A 16,146-nucleotide genomic window follows, 5' to 3' on the forward strand; every position below is an offset into this window, starting at 1 on the left:
CATGGGACTGGTCAGAGGATGGCAATCGGCCATGTTAAACCTCTTGGGTACTTTATCTGTATATGCCTTCTGATGCACAAGGATACCATCACTTATGTACTCAAGCTGTAATCCCAAACATAATTTTGTTTTCCCGAGATCTTTCATCTGAAATTCTTTCTTAAGGTATTCAACCGTTTGGGAAATCTCACCAGAGGTTCCAAGGATGTTCAGATCATCAACATACACAGCTATGATCACGAACCCTTGATTTTCGAATTTCTTTATGAAAATACATGGACTGATAGGGTCATTTCTATATCTCTCTTTTACTAGGTACTCACTGAGTCTATTGTACCACATCCGTCCGGATTGTTTCAGTCCATAAAGAGATTTTTCCAACTTAATACAATGTTGGTCTCGAGAACTCTCTTTGTTTTTCAATTTAATACCCTCTGGGACTTTCATATAAATGTCATTATCCAGTGGACCATAAAGGTATGCGGTTACAACATCCATTAACCGCAAATTCAGACCCTCTCTCACAGCCAGACTTATCAAAAATCTGAAGGTCGTAGCATCCACCACAGGGGAGTATGTCTCCTCATAATCTATTCCAGGTATCTGTGAGAATCCTTGTAAAACAAGCCGGGCTTTATACCTCACGACTTCTCCTTTCTCATTTCTCTTTCTCACAAAGACCCATTTGTATCCCACTGGTTTAATATCATGAGGTGTTCGGATTATTGGACCAAACACACCTCTCTTTCTCAGTGATTCTAACTCCACATTTATGGCTTCTTTCCACTTAAGCCAATCTGATCTTTTCATGCATGCATATATAGACGTGGGTTCTTGATCCTCGATATCCATAAGTTCAAGTGCTACTTCATAAGCAAATAAATCATCCATGTCGACATGTTTTCTGTTCCACTGTTTCCCAGACAAGACATAATTCATTGAGATCTCATTATTATCTGCACCATCAGTACCATGAATCTTGGCGTCCCAAGAATCATTGTTTGGCACATCAGGGCCGGCAACTTTGGTGGCATCAGGTCCGGCCATGTCTAAAGCCGGGTTGGTCGCGGCCACATCACGAGCTTGATCGGCCACGGCCGTGTCTGGTGTCTTATGAACCTCGGTTGCACCTTTCTTTATTTTCCGAGGGTTCTTATCTTTGGAACCTATTGGTCTACCACGTTTCACACGCTGGCTAGACTCTGTAGCAACTTGATTGTGTCACTCTTGAACATCAATTCTTATTGGTGCATTAGCAGCAGGTATGTATGACTTGGTCACACTTTTTAGGTCAGCAAAGGAATCTGGCAATTGATTAGCTAGCTTTTGTAAATGTATAATCTTTTGAACTTCAAGATCACACACTTGAGTTCGAGGATCTTGCCAAGAAATAGATGTTTGATTCCATGAAATTTCTTTTATCATTTTGCTGCTATCTCCCCCTAAGGTCGGATGTTCGGATTCATTAAAATGACAATCCGCATATATGGCCTTAACCAAATCACCCGTAGTTGGCTCAAGATATTTTAAAATCGTGGGAGAATCAAATCCGACATATATCGCCATCCTCCTTTGAGGTCCCATCTTTGTTCTCTGCGGTGGAACTATAGGAACATAAACGGCACAGCCGAATGTCTTAAGATGAGATACATCTGGCTCATGACCCGTAAGTAATTGTAATGGGGAATACTTATGTTCACTTGATGGCCTGATGCGTATGAGCTCGGCCGCGTGAAGGACCGCATGTCCCCACGCTGAGACCGGAAGTCTCGACCTCATGAGTAATGGTCGAGCTATGAGCTGTATGCGTTTTATAAATGACTCGGCAAAGCCTTTTTGTGTATGTACATGTGCCACGGAGTGTTCCACACTTACCCCCATGGACATACAATAGTCATTAAACGCTTGGGAGGTAAACTCACCAGCATTATCAAGACGTATAGTCTTTAATGGAAAATATGGAAAGTGTGCTCGTAATCGAATTATCTGAGCAAGCAACCTGGCAAAGGCCAAGTTCCTGGTCGATAGGAGACAGACATGCGACCATCTAGTGGACGCATCTATGAGGACCATGAAATATCTAAACGTTCCACAAGGTGGATGTATTGGTCCACAGATGTCTCCTTGAATTCTTTCCAGAAAGTTTATAGTCTCTTTAGTGACTTTAACTGGTGATGGCCTAGAAATGAGTTTCCCTTGGGAACAAGCAACACAAGATAGGTGCTTAGGGATGAATCGTTTCTCTTTAAGGGAATGGCCGTTCGAGTTCATAATCAGTTTACGCATCATGGACGACCCGGGATGACCCAGCCAGTCGTGCCAAAAAGTGAAGTTATCGGTTGTCTCTTTATTAAAAATGGCATTAGCTTCGATCATACTGACTTTAGTGTGGTAAAGACCAGTAGATAGTGCGGGGATGCACTATAAGACTTTCTTATTGCCATGGACGAGTTCAAAGATTTGAAGAGATTCTTTGTTTCCCTCGCCCTTGGTTTCAATATGAAATCCATTCATTCGAATGTCTTTAAAGCTTAATAGACTTCTCATAGAGTTGGGAGAATACAAGGCATTTGATATCTCAAGATGTGTACCCATATGCAACATGATACTAGCCTAGCCGTGCCCCTCTATGAGGCTGGCAATACCCGCAATGGTTGAGATGTTGGCGTTCTTAAGAGTTAGATTTATGAAGTATCTCTTATCTTTAAGAATCGTGTGGCTTGAGCCACTGTCCACAACGAGTACATCCTTGTTCTCGTTCATTTCTAAAACAAGATTCAAAAGGATGCAACTTAAAGACTTCATATATATAAGGAAAGCTTTTATTTTATTATATAGATCTTTAAAACAAGTTTAAAATAAAAGACAACAAAGAATTTAAAAACACCAAAACATAGAAATCAGATTATAATGTCGAAATCCCTTCAGTGTTCAAGACAATCCGAAGTTTCATAATCCATAAGATCGTCCTTGTCATGATCGAAGTCTTTTTCATTGTCTTGACAAACCATATGGGCTTCAGGATTCTTCCCCTTCAAACTCTCTTGATAAAGCTCAACAAGATGCTTTGGAGTTCTACAAGTCTTAGCCCAATGATTGTCCATTCCACATCTATGGCACACTGATTTACTTGATTTGGTCGAAAGTTGAGGCTTAAACGAAGATCCACGTCCACGACCATGGCCTCGTCCAAATAAGCCACGATCATGTCCATGATCTCGTCCATTCTGATTACCTCGTCTGCAGCCAGAGGAACCTCGGCCACGGCCACGTCCGTATCTACTTCCTCGACCACAGCCATAATAGTCGTTTCCTTGGACATGGTGGGACTCTTTATCGTCCTCAGTGTTGTGTGCTTCAGGTGCTGCTGCTGAGCTAACATGTCTCATCTCACTGTTTCTCATTAATAACTCATTATTTTGCTCAGCAAGCAAGAGACAAGAAATAAGATCAGCATAGGTCTTAAAACCTTTCTCTTTGTACTGTTGTTGTAACAGCACATTGCTTGTGTGGAAAGTGGAAAACGTTTTCTCAAGCATATCCTGATCCGTAATATTTTCACCACACAGTTTCAACTTTGAAACGATCTTAAACATGGCCGAGTTGTACTCGTCCACGGACTTATAGTCTTGGATTCTTAGATCCCTCCAATCAGACCGAGCCTTTGGTAGGATCACCGTTCTCTGGTGATCATATCTTGATTTCAATTCGTTCCAAAGCTCTAGTGGATTCTCAATGGTTAGGTATTGATCCTTGAGACTCTCAGCTAGATGGTGACGAATGATCAAGATGGCTCTATAACGATCTTTCTCATTTGAGTTGTTGTCCTCGGTGATACATTCACCGAGACCTTTGGATTTCAATATGATCTTGGTATCAAGTGCCCACTGAAGGTAATTGTCTCCAGAGACATTTAGGACAGCAAAATCCAAGTTATTGATTTTCGACATCTGAAATCATAGATAATATAGGTCTTTTAGAAATAAGGTTTTTAGTTTTAAAAACATTCAAGTAAAGCCTAATGGCCAAAGTATATGCCTTACGGCCAAGAAGAAGCCACACGACCAAGTATAAGCAACACGGCCAAGATTCAATTTAGGGTTAATGCATATAGTTTTACATGTAATTGCAATCCTAAAGCGGTTGGTTTCTATCAGTTCATGATTCAATCAAGACAAACAAACAAACCAATCGGCCAAGTAATAGAACAAGCCACACGGCTATTTAGTTCATTTCAACATCATCCCTAGAATTAGATCTAAGTTCAATTGCAATCAATCAGTAGTGATCAGGTTCGGATATGGATGCAACAAGGCCACACAGCCACGGATGATGATCTCGAACAATTTTAACCAAGAATGTATTAAGGCCACACGGCCACAATCTATTTCAAAGTGATAAAAACTAGATCATTAGGGTTTTAACCAAGTCAAGCAATTTAGATTCAGGTTTAAACAATCCTAATGAATATTTTCTAGGTGATCAAACAATTAAGTTTCAAATCAAAATTAAAACCGATTTTCCAATTTAGGGTTTTAGGGATTTCGAAACTTTGATCTTTGATCAAAGGGATTTGATTTGAGATTCAAAACCTTTAAGGTTATGATTTTAATTGATCAATGGATCAATCTCGATTTAGGGTGTAGGGGATCAGACTTATTCGAGCTCCGATTTACTCTTTTAGGGTTTGATCTATTATCTTAGGGTTTTATCTTAGAGATTAGTTTTTAGGGTTTCAATCTTTACAAACAATCCAAATTCAATTCTCATGTTCTTAGAATTAGGGTTACCTTTTGTTTGCAGATTGTAGAAACCGGACCACCAAGAGAACCTCGAACGGACGCGAGCTGGAACGAGTTGGAGTTGAAGTCGCGCGAGCTGATCGCTGCCGGGTCGCGAGCTGGCTGATCGGGGAACGTGAGCTGCAGCTGTCCGGGATGCAAGCTGAGAATGGATGGAGCTGAGGTTGTGTTCGTCTAGTATCAGAAACACCTTAGGGTTGAGGCTGATCGGATAAACACGAGCTTGAACGCTTGCAAGAACAGATTAGAGTTCGTCGGGTTAGGGTTCAAGGTCGCCGGCTAGGTTTTATGTTTAGGAGTTTTTCGATTAGGTTTTTAGGCTCAGGGTGTTTAGGGACTATCGTGCTGATAACGTGTTGTGAAACAATAGGTTTAGAGCTGAATGTTTATGTATTTCATTAATGAATAAGTGTTCCCTTTATATAGGGGATTACAAGATAAGTAAAAAGAAAATATCCAAAACCTAAACCAACTAGGATTTAGGAAAAACTACTAATACATAATATGGAAATGTTACAAAGAAAGAAAATCTTAATCATACAAGGAAAAGGAAACACATGAATGTGTGGCCGCCTCTCTCTCTCTCCTCAATAGGCCGACTCTCTCTCCTCTCTCTCCCCTCCGGATGGGCCGATTTATGATCGATTATGGACATCCATCAATTGATTTATACCACATATGCGATATTTATAAGATTTTTCAAGATTTATAGAATATTAGAGGGACGTGATTTCGTACTATAAAAGTAGAAACATTTATTGATTATATCAAGAGTATCTAAATAAATATAATATTAATATTTCACTAAGATTTGATTTTAATTAAATATATCAATCACAAAATGACAAGTATCGAGCAATATTTTACACTTTTGAGTGTTTTAAGTAATAATTAGTTTATACTTTCCTATTCTTTTTCTCCTTTTCAACAATTTTTCATTTTTATAAATAGCGCTATATATTTGTACATGATTTCTACATGCAGGGGGTGATTGGTAAGTGCTGTGAGTGCTTTCCACGTCTTATTTTTTTTCTACATCCACTTTAGTTTACCAATCATGCTTTATGAAAAAATTTAAAGCTACAACTATAAAAACTAAAATAGAAAACAAAATAGCTTTAAAAATCAATTTTTCTAGAGCTTTATATTTAATGCTCTGGAAATAATTAATCTACAGGTACAACAATAAAATATACAGCTATTATTCTAAACCCAAAAAATAAAAGCCACTTCACTTACTAATGATCCCGTAGATGTCTTTGTTTTGATGGAAGAAATTCGTTGAGTACGATGCAATTATGTGTTCTTTTGTTTTAATAACCTACCGTGAAGAGACACACTCTGATATAATCGTAAATATTTTAAATATAAAATTTACATTTTAATATTATATAATATATTTTTTATGTTTTTACTTGACATTACCAATATATAAAGATTTTTTTTATTCATTTTACTTTGTTATTAATTATTATTACATACTAATATGGTATTAATTTTGGTATAATAAATTCATAATCATAAATAATTAAATATAATACCTTCAAAATATATCTTTTTTAATTTCTACAATTTGCATACAAAATATTTTTTTTAAATTTATATAGTTATACTATAGAAAAGATATTTGTTCAAGATCATTTATATTCCTTGTTGTGTTTAAAAAAATATCCTTTAGTATCTATAAATTTTAGTATATAGCATGATTTATAAGTAAATATATTTTTATGTTTAAATAATTTAGACTTATTATTTTGGTAGATTTTATACAGGTTTTACGAATTTTTACCCGCCTTAATGGTGAATGATTTTTTTAATGATTTTTTTAAAAAAATAAGTTCATTTATCAGCTTAATAGAATTTTATATTTAGTTCATATATTCATTCTATTTTAATATAATATAGACTGTAATTAAAAGTTAATGGAAATAACATACAAATTTTATTTTTATTTTATAATAAAATCTTAATTAACATTAATTTGTAATAATACTATACTACTAATTACGAAATTAATTAATGCATTATTTTATAAAAATATTTAAAAATTTATTAAGATTTTGTTAGATATTTTACTCAACAGAATTTTTATAATTAAAAATAAAACTATGACATTTTTATAGGTGAAGTTGTTATATGTGTTGATTATATAAGATTTGTTATCTCAATGATGCCAAAATATCAATAGAAATAAATGAAATGATTTTTCTAGGGAAGGTCCATTTTAAAAAAAAAAATCGCACATGAAAAGAAGTTGTGACTTCTATTTTAATATAATAGATTCTATAACAGACGTTAGTTTCTCTCCAATGTATATTTCTATTTCTTCTTCTATATATGAATATTCTTAAAAGATCCTTTTTATTTTATTGTATAAGTAACAAATTTAACTTATAAATGTTGCAAATTAACTCATTTATTATAACTTTTGATTTTTTATAAAATTGCAATATTATTTAAATTAAACATTTTATTACAAAAGACATTAGAAAATAATAATAAAACAAAATAGACATTATCTAAACATCATCATTACTATATTTTTTTTATAAATGATCAATTAATGCATTTCAAAGTGAGAATGGGCTTCCTTATCTTTGATTTTGCTGAATCGACTTAGAAACTCTTGGAACCGGTTATCATACTTTCGATTGTCGTTGATTCACCAATCTTTATGTACTCATCAGGAAGACCGTATGCTAGCATCCGAAAAAGAGAACTTATGTTTTGAATAGATGATAATCCAAGTCTACTCATAGTATCCCTTCGTTGTGTGAAGTAGCTGTCACAACCTTCAACTTCATGAATGATGCGGAGGAATAAGGAACCAGACATACAATACCTCCTCCAAAACAAAATATCATTGTATTTTGGAGTTTCCGAAAAATAATCATTGAACAATCTATCATGGACATTTTCTCGATCGCGGTGGATAGTTTTCTTGTTGATTAAGAAGAAATTGTATAACTGAATTGTTATTACAAATAACAAGTTGCTCTGCTTCTTCTTCATGGTCAAAATTATTGAAAATTTCCATATTTTCATCATCTGAAGAGGATGATGAATGGTGAAAATTTGGCAAAGTAAAATTGAAATTCATTTCTGTAGATTAAAAATGACAAAACATACTAGTATACCATTATTTAATGTACAATTATTTAAATATAAATGATTTAAATAAACATTTGTTGGTTAGTTAAAAAAGTAACATAAAATATATATACAAAATTATATTGGAAATGTAAACTGAAACTTTTTTGAAATAAAAAAAACAACGCTAAAATGACACTTTTTGTAAAACAAATAGAGTAAATCTCTATCGAAATTATCATGTTAGGTGTCATGATACCCAAAACCCTTACTTCCAGAAGGACATTCAGTCAGGTTCACTCTTTCTATCACAAAATCATAATTTATACTGGCCATGGAGTGAGTATTCATCTACTCTTCCTCTCCCGGATTGATAGATAAGTGGAAACTTAATGCACACTGCGAAGACATTTATTCTTCAGGCTAGTCAGCTCAAAGGAACGGATAATATCGAAGCTATATCCAAACTAGCAACACAAAAAACTTATCTAGGTTGGTATACTTATATATCTTTCTCTACGTACTCCTAGTCTCAGCTTAAACTAAGGGTTGAACTTTGATGTTCTTTTTTAATCTTGGGGTAAAAGAAATTAACTTGGAAAACGTCTTTGTGGTGGAAACCAGGATAGCAAAAGATGTTTCTGCTTAAGCTGAAAGAGAAAAGGCAAATCCAGTGAGACTATAAGCAATAAAATGTATAATTTGTATTCGGTTTTCTTAGAAGAATGTGTTTTCGGACACTTAATATTTTTGTTTACCATCGCGGATTCACACCCAAGTTTTAGAGCCTCTAACACCTAACAGAATCATTACAACTCAGTTACATTCATTTATATACTAGCTTATAAAGACTATAAGTCCAAAAATATAACAAAAACCTGAAATATCCAAATTTATTTCATTCATCTACTTAATATTGGTTTCGTCAAACCATTTACAAAACAAAAATATCTGTGACTAAAGTGATAATCTGCTCTTCTTTGCCTTTGCAGTGTCATTTCCATTTACTTCTTCGTCAGCTTCACACTCTCCATTGCTCCCGACCTCTGAAGTACTATTATAGTCCACGAAGGTGATGGGACTTTGTCTTTTCCTCTGCTTTGTCTCTGCACTATCATTTCCATTTAGGTTTTCTTCAGCATTGCAGTCACCATTGATCCCAACCTCTGAAGGGACGACATCACTTATCACAGCAGGGAGGAATGCATTCGCTATTTGTACCATATATTTTTTTTTTCATGAGAGTTATAAACCAAAAAATGTCACAAAAGTTAAAGGGCAAATCTCCAAAATAGCACATTTCTAAGTTTATATCACAAAAATAACACTCAAAAACTAAAATGACCAAAATAGCACCTGTTTATCCTTTGAAAATTTTAATTTTTTTATTTTTCAAAATTTGAAATCTTATCCCCAAAACCTCATTTCTCAACTCTAAACCCTAAACCCTAAACTCTAAACCCTAAACCCTAAACCCTAAACCCTAAACCCTAAACTCTAAACCCTAAACCCTAAACCCTAAACTCTAAACCCCAAACCCTAAACCCTAAACTCTAAACCCTAAATCCTAAACTCTAAACCCTAAACTCTAAACCCTAAACCCTAAACTCTAAACCCTAAGTTTGTGACTTTTGATAAAACATTAAGTGCTATTTTTGTGACTTTTGACCTTGAGTGCTATTTGAGAACAAAAACTTGATTTAGTGCTATTTTTGTCTTTTTCTCAAAGTTAAATGTTATAAAGATTTATTTCATAGTATATACTTAGAAGGAGAGAGATTTGTAATTACCTTGTTCATGTATGACTGCTTTGAAAACCTTTTCCCCATCGAGTCCAGGGGCGGAGGCAGATAATTTTTTTGTTGGGGGCACGAGTAAAATTAGTCAATGGATCAAACGTATATTTGATCAAAACAATGGGGGCGTATTAATTTATTCACTAATTTACATGGAATTTTAAAAAGTTGTTGGGGGCAAATGCCCCCCTCTCATACAATGTGGCTCCGCCACTGATCGAGTCCCATCTCAATAGCCATGGACTTGGAACAACCAGCTCCAGAGTTACTCTAGCCACAGCCAAAGAAAGATGAAGAGGAAAGAGAAACATATGTCTAAAATATAAGATCCAACATTGTGATGAAACTGCAATAATAGTAAAAAAATCAAAACATTAGAATCTCAACTGTGTATTTGGAGCTAGTATCAATAACCAGGGAACTATCTCCATCTTGGTCCTGTAAAAAAATATTAAATCAAATTGATTGATAAGCTTATTAAGCATATAGTGCAAAAAGGAATAGAATTCAAGATGGATTCACACCATTTTTCTCTTCTTCCTCTCAGCACAATAACCTTCATTTGTTTCTTCTCCTGCTTCATTTGTCAGAAATTCAAAGAAAATCACAGGCGTAGTCACATCTGCGTCTTCAGCTTCACAATCTCCATAATCCATCCCACAATCATTTGTCAAAAGTTCAAAAAAAAGCCCAGACGAAGTCACATCAGCTTCATTTATTTCTTCGTTGGCCTCACAATCACTGCTGTTACCTTCATGTATTTCTTCTTTGGCTTCATTGTTCACTCCACATCTTTTTATAACCCATTTGCCGTCGCCCCAGACCGAAAATTCAAAGAAAAGCTCATGCGAAGTCACATCTTCTTCAAAGTAAAAGAAGTGCTTACAAATGTACAAATGCTCTGTTAAAGGGCTATATATATCACTGATTTTGCGTGTGTGCATGACCACGTGATTATGTTTGTCCCTTATCCCAAGATATATGGACACCTTATCAACATGTTTATCACGATATTTCTCCTCATCACCCCAATCCTCATCATCACTATATTCAAACAGCATCTCTACGTCATTCTCCTCATTCTCCACCAAAATATATGGCCAGCTTTCTATCACAGTGTCACTCTTACAACCCAGCAAAATGCAAGCCTTAATTTTCAAGAAAGAAGGGAAATGCCTTTGGTTGAACTTCAATATTAGGGAACCTCCATTAGCTTGATGAGTGAAGCAGATAGGTATTTCTTTGCCGGGCAAGACATGGGTGTAACAGCCAGATGACTGGATGATGAGATCTCTAGCATCTTTCTTCAGTTTCAAGCAGTTTGCGAAATTGAGTTTCATATAAAGTTTGCTGAAGGAGCAATCTAGCCTCTCTAGAGACTCACAATTTTCCACATTTAGATCTGATAAGGATTCTGGAAGCTGTGGGAGCGACACGAGCTTTTTGCATCCCTTTAGTATAAGTTGACGAAGACGATACTGCCTCATGATTGATGAAGGCACTTCTTCTATTGCAGCTCCGCTGAGAACAAGAGACCTTATGTTTGTGGACATCTCAGGAAAAACTTTTAAGGATGGGCAGCTACTAAGAACAAGACTATCCAAAGATTTCAAATTTTCAATAGAGGCTGGTACTTTCACTAAACTTGAGCATCCACTAAAATTTAAACCAGTGAGATTAATGGCGTTTCCAATATAGAAAGGTAGCTCCACCAGACTTGAACAACCCCTGAGATCTAAATATTGGAGATTAGTTGAATTTCCAATACAAGAAGGCAGCTTCATCAGATTTGAGCAATTTTTAAGATATAATCTTTGGAGATTAGCTGCTTTCTCAAAAGAAGAAGGAAGTTCCACCAGACTTGAGCAACCCGTAAGATTCATTTCTCGGAGATTAGTTACTTTTCCAATAGAAGAAGGAAGTTCCACAAGACTTGAGCAACCCCTAAGATTCATTTCTTGGAGATTAGTTACTTTTCCAATAGAAGAAGGAAGTTCCACCAGACTTGAGCAACCTCTAAGATCCAGTTTTTGGAGATTAGTTGCACTCCCAATAGAAGGTGGAAGTTTCAACAGATTCTTACATCCATCAAGATGTAATTCTTTGAGACTAATGGCAGTTGACAAATTAGGAAGCTCCTTCAAGTTTTTCGAAAAACTCAAACTCATCCGCTTGAGATTTCGAAGCGACTGTTCAAAGAAATAACACAAACACATATATATACACTTAATTAGCACTATAACACATGATAGCGTAGAAGAAAAATATCAGATTTTCGTGCTATTAGAGTATTTAATCAAATAAGAAAAACAGAGTGGCAAGGTCAGTCTGGTTTTCGTTAAGGTTAAACTGTTCAAAAAATAATAATGACAACTCTACAAAAGAAAAAGATCATAGATTCTAAATAAAATGGAAAACAATATACATAATTACTTACTTTAATTCCTTCCCACAACTTTTCAAGCTTGCTGTGCAACATGTTTAACTTCACAAGGAACTCCACGTTGACAGGAGAAGGCAAACATGTCATCGGATAATAATTCCAATCTAGTAATCGAATTTTTGGAGAAAGATAGCTCAGACCATGTGATAGACGCGCTTCTATTCTTACGAATTGGAGATTAGTCATTCCTTCAAACGCTCTCTCATTTATATTTAGTTTATCCCCATTCCCCATTTCAATATATATGCCTATGACACTTCTACGACCCTGGAAACGAAAAGAGAATTAAAAAATAAGTAGGGATGATTAGCATTTAGTTAGACAATCTCAAATGTATATTTCTATTTAAACAGATTAACTCTATAATAGATATGAAGTTTATTTCGATGTTTAGTCTCCAGCCATGCGTCATGGCGATACAAAGAGAGTGCTTTGTGTACGAAGGGAAAAACAATAGTGCAAAAAACATACATAGATTAGAAGTTTAGGAACCAAACACAACAACAGAGTACTCACCAGTGAAAAGAAAGAGGAGACTAAAACGTCAAACACCAAACCACGAATTCACGTGAATAGGGAGAAGAACAATAGCACATGGAACTCTAACTTTAAACTTAGGCTATGGTATATAAGACCAACTTAGGGTTTGCAATCTAACGGTTTAACAATTTAATTTTGACAAATCAGTTGTGTTTGAATTAAGATCAATAAGGCATCTCTCTAAGAGCTTTAAGCTTAGTAAGAAAGCGTAGAAAGCGGTCGGTTTGTGTATGCTGCCACGCTTTGAGGTGCTGAGGCGAGGAGAACATGGCCAGTCCTCGCCTTGTGCCATTGCTACAAAAGCTATTGCTTTTTAAAACTAAGGTTTTGACTCTAAATCAACATTATAATAGGACACTTTCAAGGCTCCTTAAGGTGTCCACGTGTGCACTTAGTGGGTCCCACCTTATTATTTTTTTTTCCCAAACCGCGTGGGCTAAATGAAATGGGCTTCGTGTTTGTTCATAGCTATTGAATGGGCTTAAGGGTTGCTCCTGCGTTTTGGTGAGAAGAAAGACCGACCCCTCGCCTTCTTCCAGATCCTTCACCTATGGTCGATTCCTCTTCGGTCTTATCGGATTAACTCGATCTTTATGGCTGTCTTAAGTTCCTCGGACGATAAAACGTCAACCTCTAACGCATCCAGAAGACCATATATATAGATTCTTCATGAAATCAGGTATCGCCCTCCTCGCTACTTTTTTCCTCCCCTTTGTCATCCTGTTTCTGAATTCGTAACGATAATGGCTTCATCCGCAACTCCAGTCGTTAACGCCGCCGCCGCCGCCGTCGGCAACCCCACGTTCGACTCTCTTCGTCTCGGAAGATCTGCTCAATCTGTTGTTGGTCGACTCATCCGGTTTTGGGATTCCCGGAACATTAGCAAGAATGGAGAGTTTATGGGGATAACAATTCTACTCCTCGATGAATTAGTAAGGATTGTTTCTGATCCAACTTTTTGCTTTTCGGATTGTTGTAATGAAAGACTATTAATCTTCTTTTATTTCTTACAGGACTCGGTGATTCACGGTTTCATTCCAGCTAATCGGGCCAACCATTACCGGTCCTCTTTGAAAACCGGTTCTATTGTCAGATTGGACCGTTTTGACGTGGCAAGGGTGGCTCACACGTATAAGATTACTGAGCATCAGTACGTCATCCGGTTCATTCCTTCAACGCGTGTTGTTGAGGTCCAAACGGATGCCCCTGTGATCAAGTTGGACAAGTTTATGGTTAGGCGTTACGAACAGCTTCAAGTGCTTGCGAACACCAGTTTAGAGCTACCAGGTCTTTTTTTTTCTCCGCGCAACTTTGAATTTCATCATAATGTTGATTGCTAAAGTAATTTTCTGATTCGCAGATGTTGTTGGTGAGATAAGATCTGTGCAGGGGTCCGATCTCAGAAACCAAACAGCCACAAGCAGGGTTGTTGTCCGCCTATTAATTGAACCGTACGTTGTTTTAGACATCCACTTAAACTTTTGTTATAGTCTCAAATTGTGTAGTCTGTTGGTCCACTTGAACTTTCGTTATAGTCTCAAATTGTGTAGTCTGTTGGTAGGAATTATAACTGTTTGGTTTTGTTTATATGTGTAGTTGAAACCGTATCCTTATTGTTTTCATAACAGGAACGTGACCGTGTTCATGTCTTTATGGGATGAGGCTGCATCAGCTTTTAGGGGTCTCTTGAAAGCTGGGGATAAATCACAGTCCGTGATGCTGGTGACCACAGTTAATCCTAAACTCTTTGGAGGTAAGAATCATCTGGTTTCTAATCCATATAATGTTTTTATATATTTTCCTCACAAGTTTATTCTCTGTTCAGGGAATCTGTATCTCAATTCCACACAAGGGACTAGGTTCTTCTTTGACACCAGTATCTCTGAAATAGCAGAGTTTGTTAGCAGGTAAGATAATCAAACTTAAATAGTAGCTAGCAAAATCTCAGCACGTCTTAATCATAACAACATGCTATATCCAGCATTGGATCTACACCACCTCAAGATTATACATGTGTCGACACGCTTGAAGGAGTCAAGAAGAAGGAGCTTGTGTCAATAGGGGATCTCAACACATTCATCTCGAACTCTAACGAACAGGTTGTTGTCTGCCTTTGTTTACTCCAATATATATATTCACTATTTTTTATACTTTCAATTGACTAAAATATTACTTGTGGGCAGACCCAAGAAGCTGATTTCCTCTGCAAAGCCCAGATTGTTGGTGTCATTCAGGAAAATGGGTGGTTCTTTGTGTCTTGCACTGGTTGCCACAAAAAATTGGAAAAACGTGGGACGTCATTGGACTGCAGCAGATGTGCAACTTCTGACGTGACTGGTGTTGTTAACTTTGTGTAGTCTTTAACATTTGGTTAAGCGGTTTCACGTAAATATCCATTTACCAGTCCATTACTCAACGTAAGGTTCCGTGTTGAGCTTGCTGTTGATGATGGCAAAGATAGCGCAACGTTTGTTGTCTTCGATAAGGAGATGAACAAGCTCACCAAACAGGAAGCTGCTGTGCTTGCCCTGGATGAGGTATCTCCTTCTTCCCTGGAACCATTTTGGTTTCTGTACGCATTTAGTGTAAGTCAATATAACTTGCGATAACTGGCCGCTTGCTGCAGGTTTCAAACGGTGGAGAGGAGTATCTCCCAAGTTGTCTTGAAGAGCTAGCCGGGAAGGAGTTTGTGTTTCAGATCCGTGTAACACCTTTCAACTTCACTCCCAATCACCGTACCTTCACCGTTGCCACCATCTCTGAAGATAGCGAGGTTGTCTAATTTAACTTATCACTATCTTTACTGACTGGACTCTTTTTAAAAATATCACTTTCATGTATCTCAGGCACACTCTGAGAACAGTGGAGTTGACACAGGATTGGAAGCTTCGTCTTCGGGCCCGTCTGTTTTGGGAGTCAAGATGAGTGAAGAATATGCATCAGGCAATCATCCAGGGAATGCAGACGCTCAGCAGAAACGCAAGCGTGGCCGTGAGTAATTGGGAAAACATATTCCTACAAACCCGTCATCAGTCTTATTTGTCTTTTTTAAAAAAACTTCTACTAGCTATGCTTCTCATTATGAGCTTTGATCTCTGTCGTTATCGTTTTGATTTCCATGGATATTTTCTTCTTTTCTGGATTATTAATGAATCTTTGACGGGTTAAATTTGATACATAAACCTAAGAGTACTGTTTCGTAAAAAAATTGATTTAATATAGAGAAAATTGGCGGTAAATCAGCCGGAATATGCTTAGTATGGATACATGAATCCGTTAGTTGGCCTAGCGGCAGTACTGAATGTTTCTCACACACGACTACCCGAGGTCGCCAGTTCGATACTCGGGGGTAGCGGGGTGGAACTGGGTTAGCTAAAAAACCCCTGCGTCAGGTGGGCTACGGCCAGTACTGAACGGGATACGGTTTCTGGCGAGGTGGCCCCTCGGGGTGAGCCCAGTCACTATAAAAAGTTCA

General features: G+C 36.8%; 2 protein-coding genes across 3 annotated transcripts; one reads left to right on the forward strand and one right to left on the reverse strand.

The window, feature by feature from the left end:
- Nucleotides 1-9,880: 9,880 nt before the first annotated feature.
- LOC125588383 (disease resistance protein TAO1-like) lies at nt 9,881-12,218 on the reverse strand. The gene is made up of 4 exons (XM_048759701.1): nt 12,126-12,218; nt 10,213-11,877; nt 10,076-10,126; nt 9,881-9,958 (listed from the first exon to the last, which is right to left on the reverse strand). The coding sequence occupies exons 1-4, from the start codon at nt 12,216-12,218 to the stop codon at nt 9,881-9,883; spliced, it is 1,887 nt and encodes a 628-aa protein (XP_048615658.1).
- A 917-nt stretch (nt 12,219-13,135) lies between these two features.
- Nucleotides 13,136-15,858, forward strand: LOC125588836. 2 transcript variants are annotated; one of them, XM_048760700.1, is made up of 10 exons: nt 13,136-13,350; nt 13,437-13,603; nt 13,685-13,958; nt 14,032-14,122; nt 14,300-14,424; nt 14,497-14,578; nt 14,653-14,770; nt 14,855-15,208; nt 15,298-15,444; nt 15,518-15,858. In XM_048760700.1, exons 1-8 carry the CDS (start codon nt 13,341-13,343, stop codon nt 15,026-15,028), a joined length of 1,041 nt encoding a protein of 346 aa, XP_048616657.1. In that variant the 5' UTR covers nt 13,136-13,340; the 3' UTR covers nt 15,029-15,208; nt 15,298-15,444; nt 15,518-15,858. The 2 variants fall into 2 exon arrangements, with proteins under 2 accessions (XP_048616657.1, XP_048616656.1); XM_048760699.1 differs by lacking the exon at nt 13,136-13,350 and having other exon boundaries at nt 13,363-13,603.
- The last annotated feature ends 288 nt before the right edge of the window (nt 15,859-16,146 follow it).

The sequence above is a fragment of the Brassica napus genome, chromosome C6, assembly GCF_020379485.1.
Source record: "Brassica napus cultivar Da-Ae chromosome C6, Da-Ae, whole genome shotgun sequence".
Taxonomy (NCBI): Eukaryota; Viridiplantae; Streptophyta; class Magnoliopsida; order Brassicales; family Brassicaceae; genus Brassica; species Brassica napus.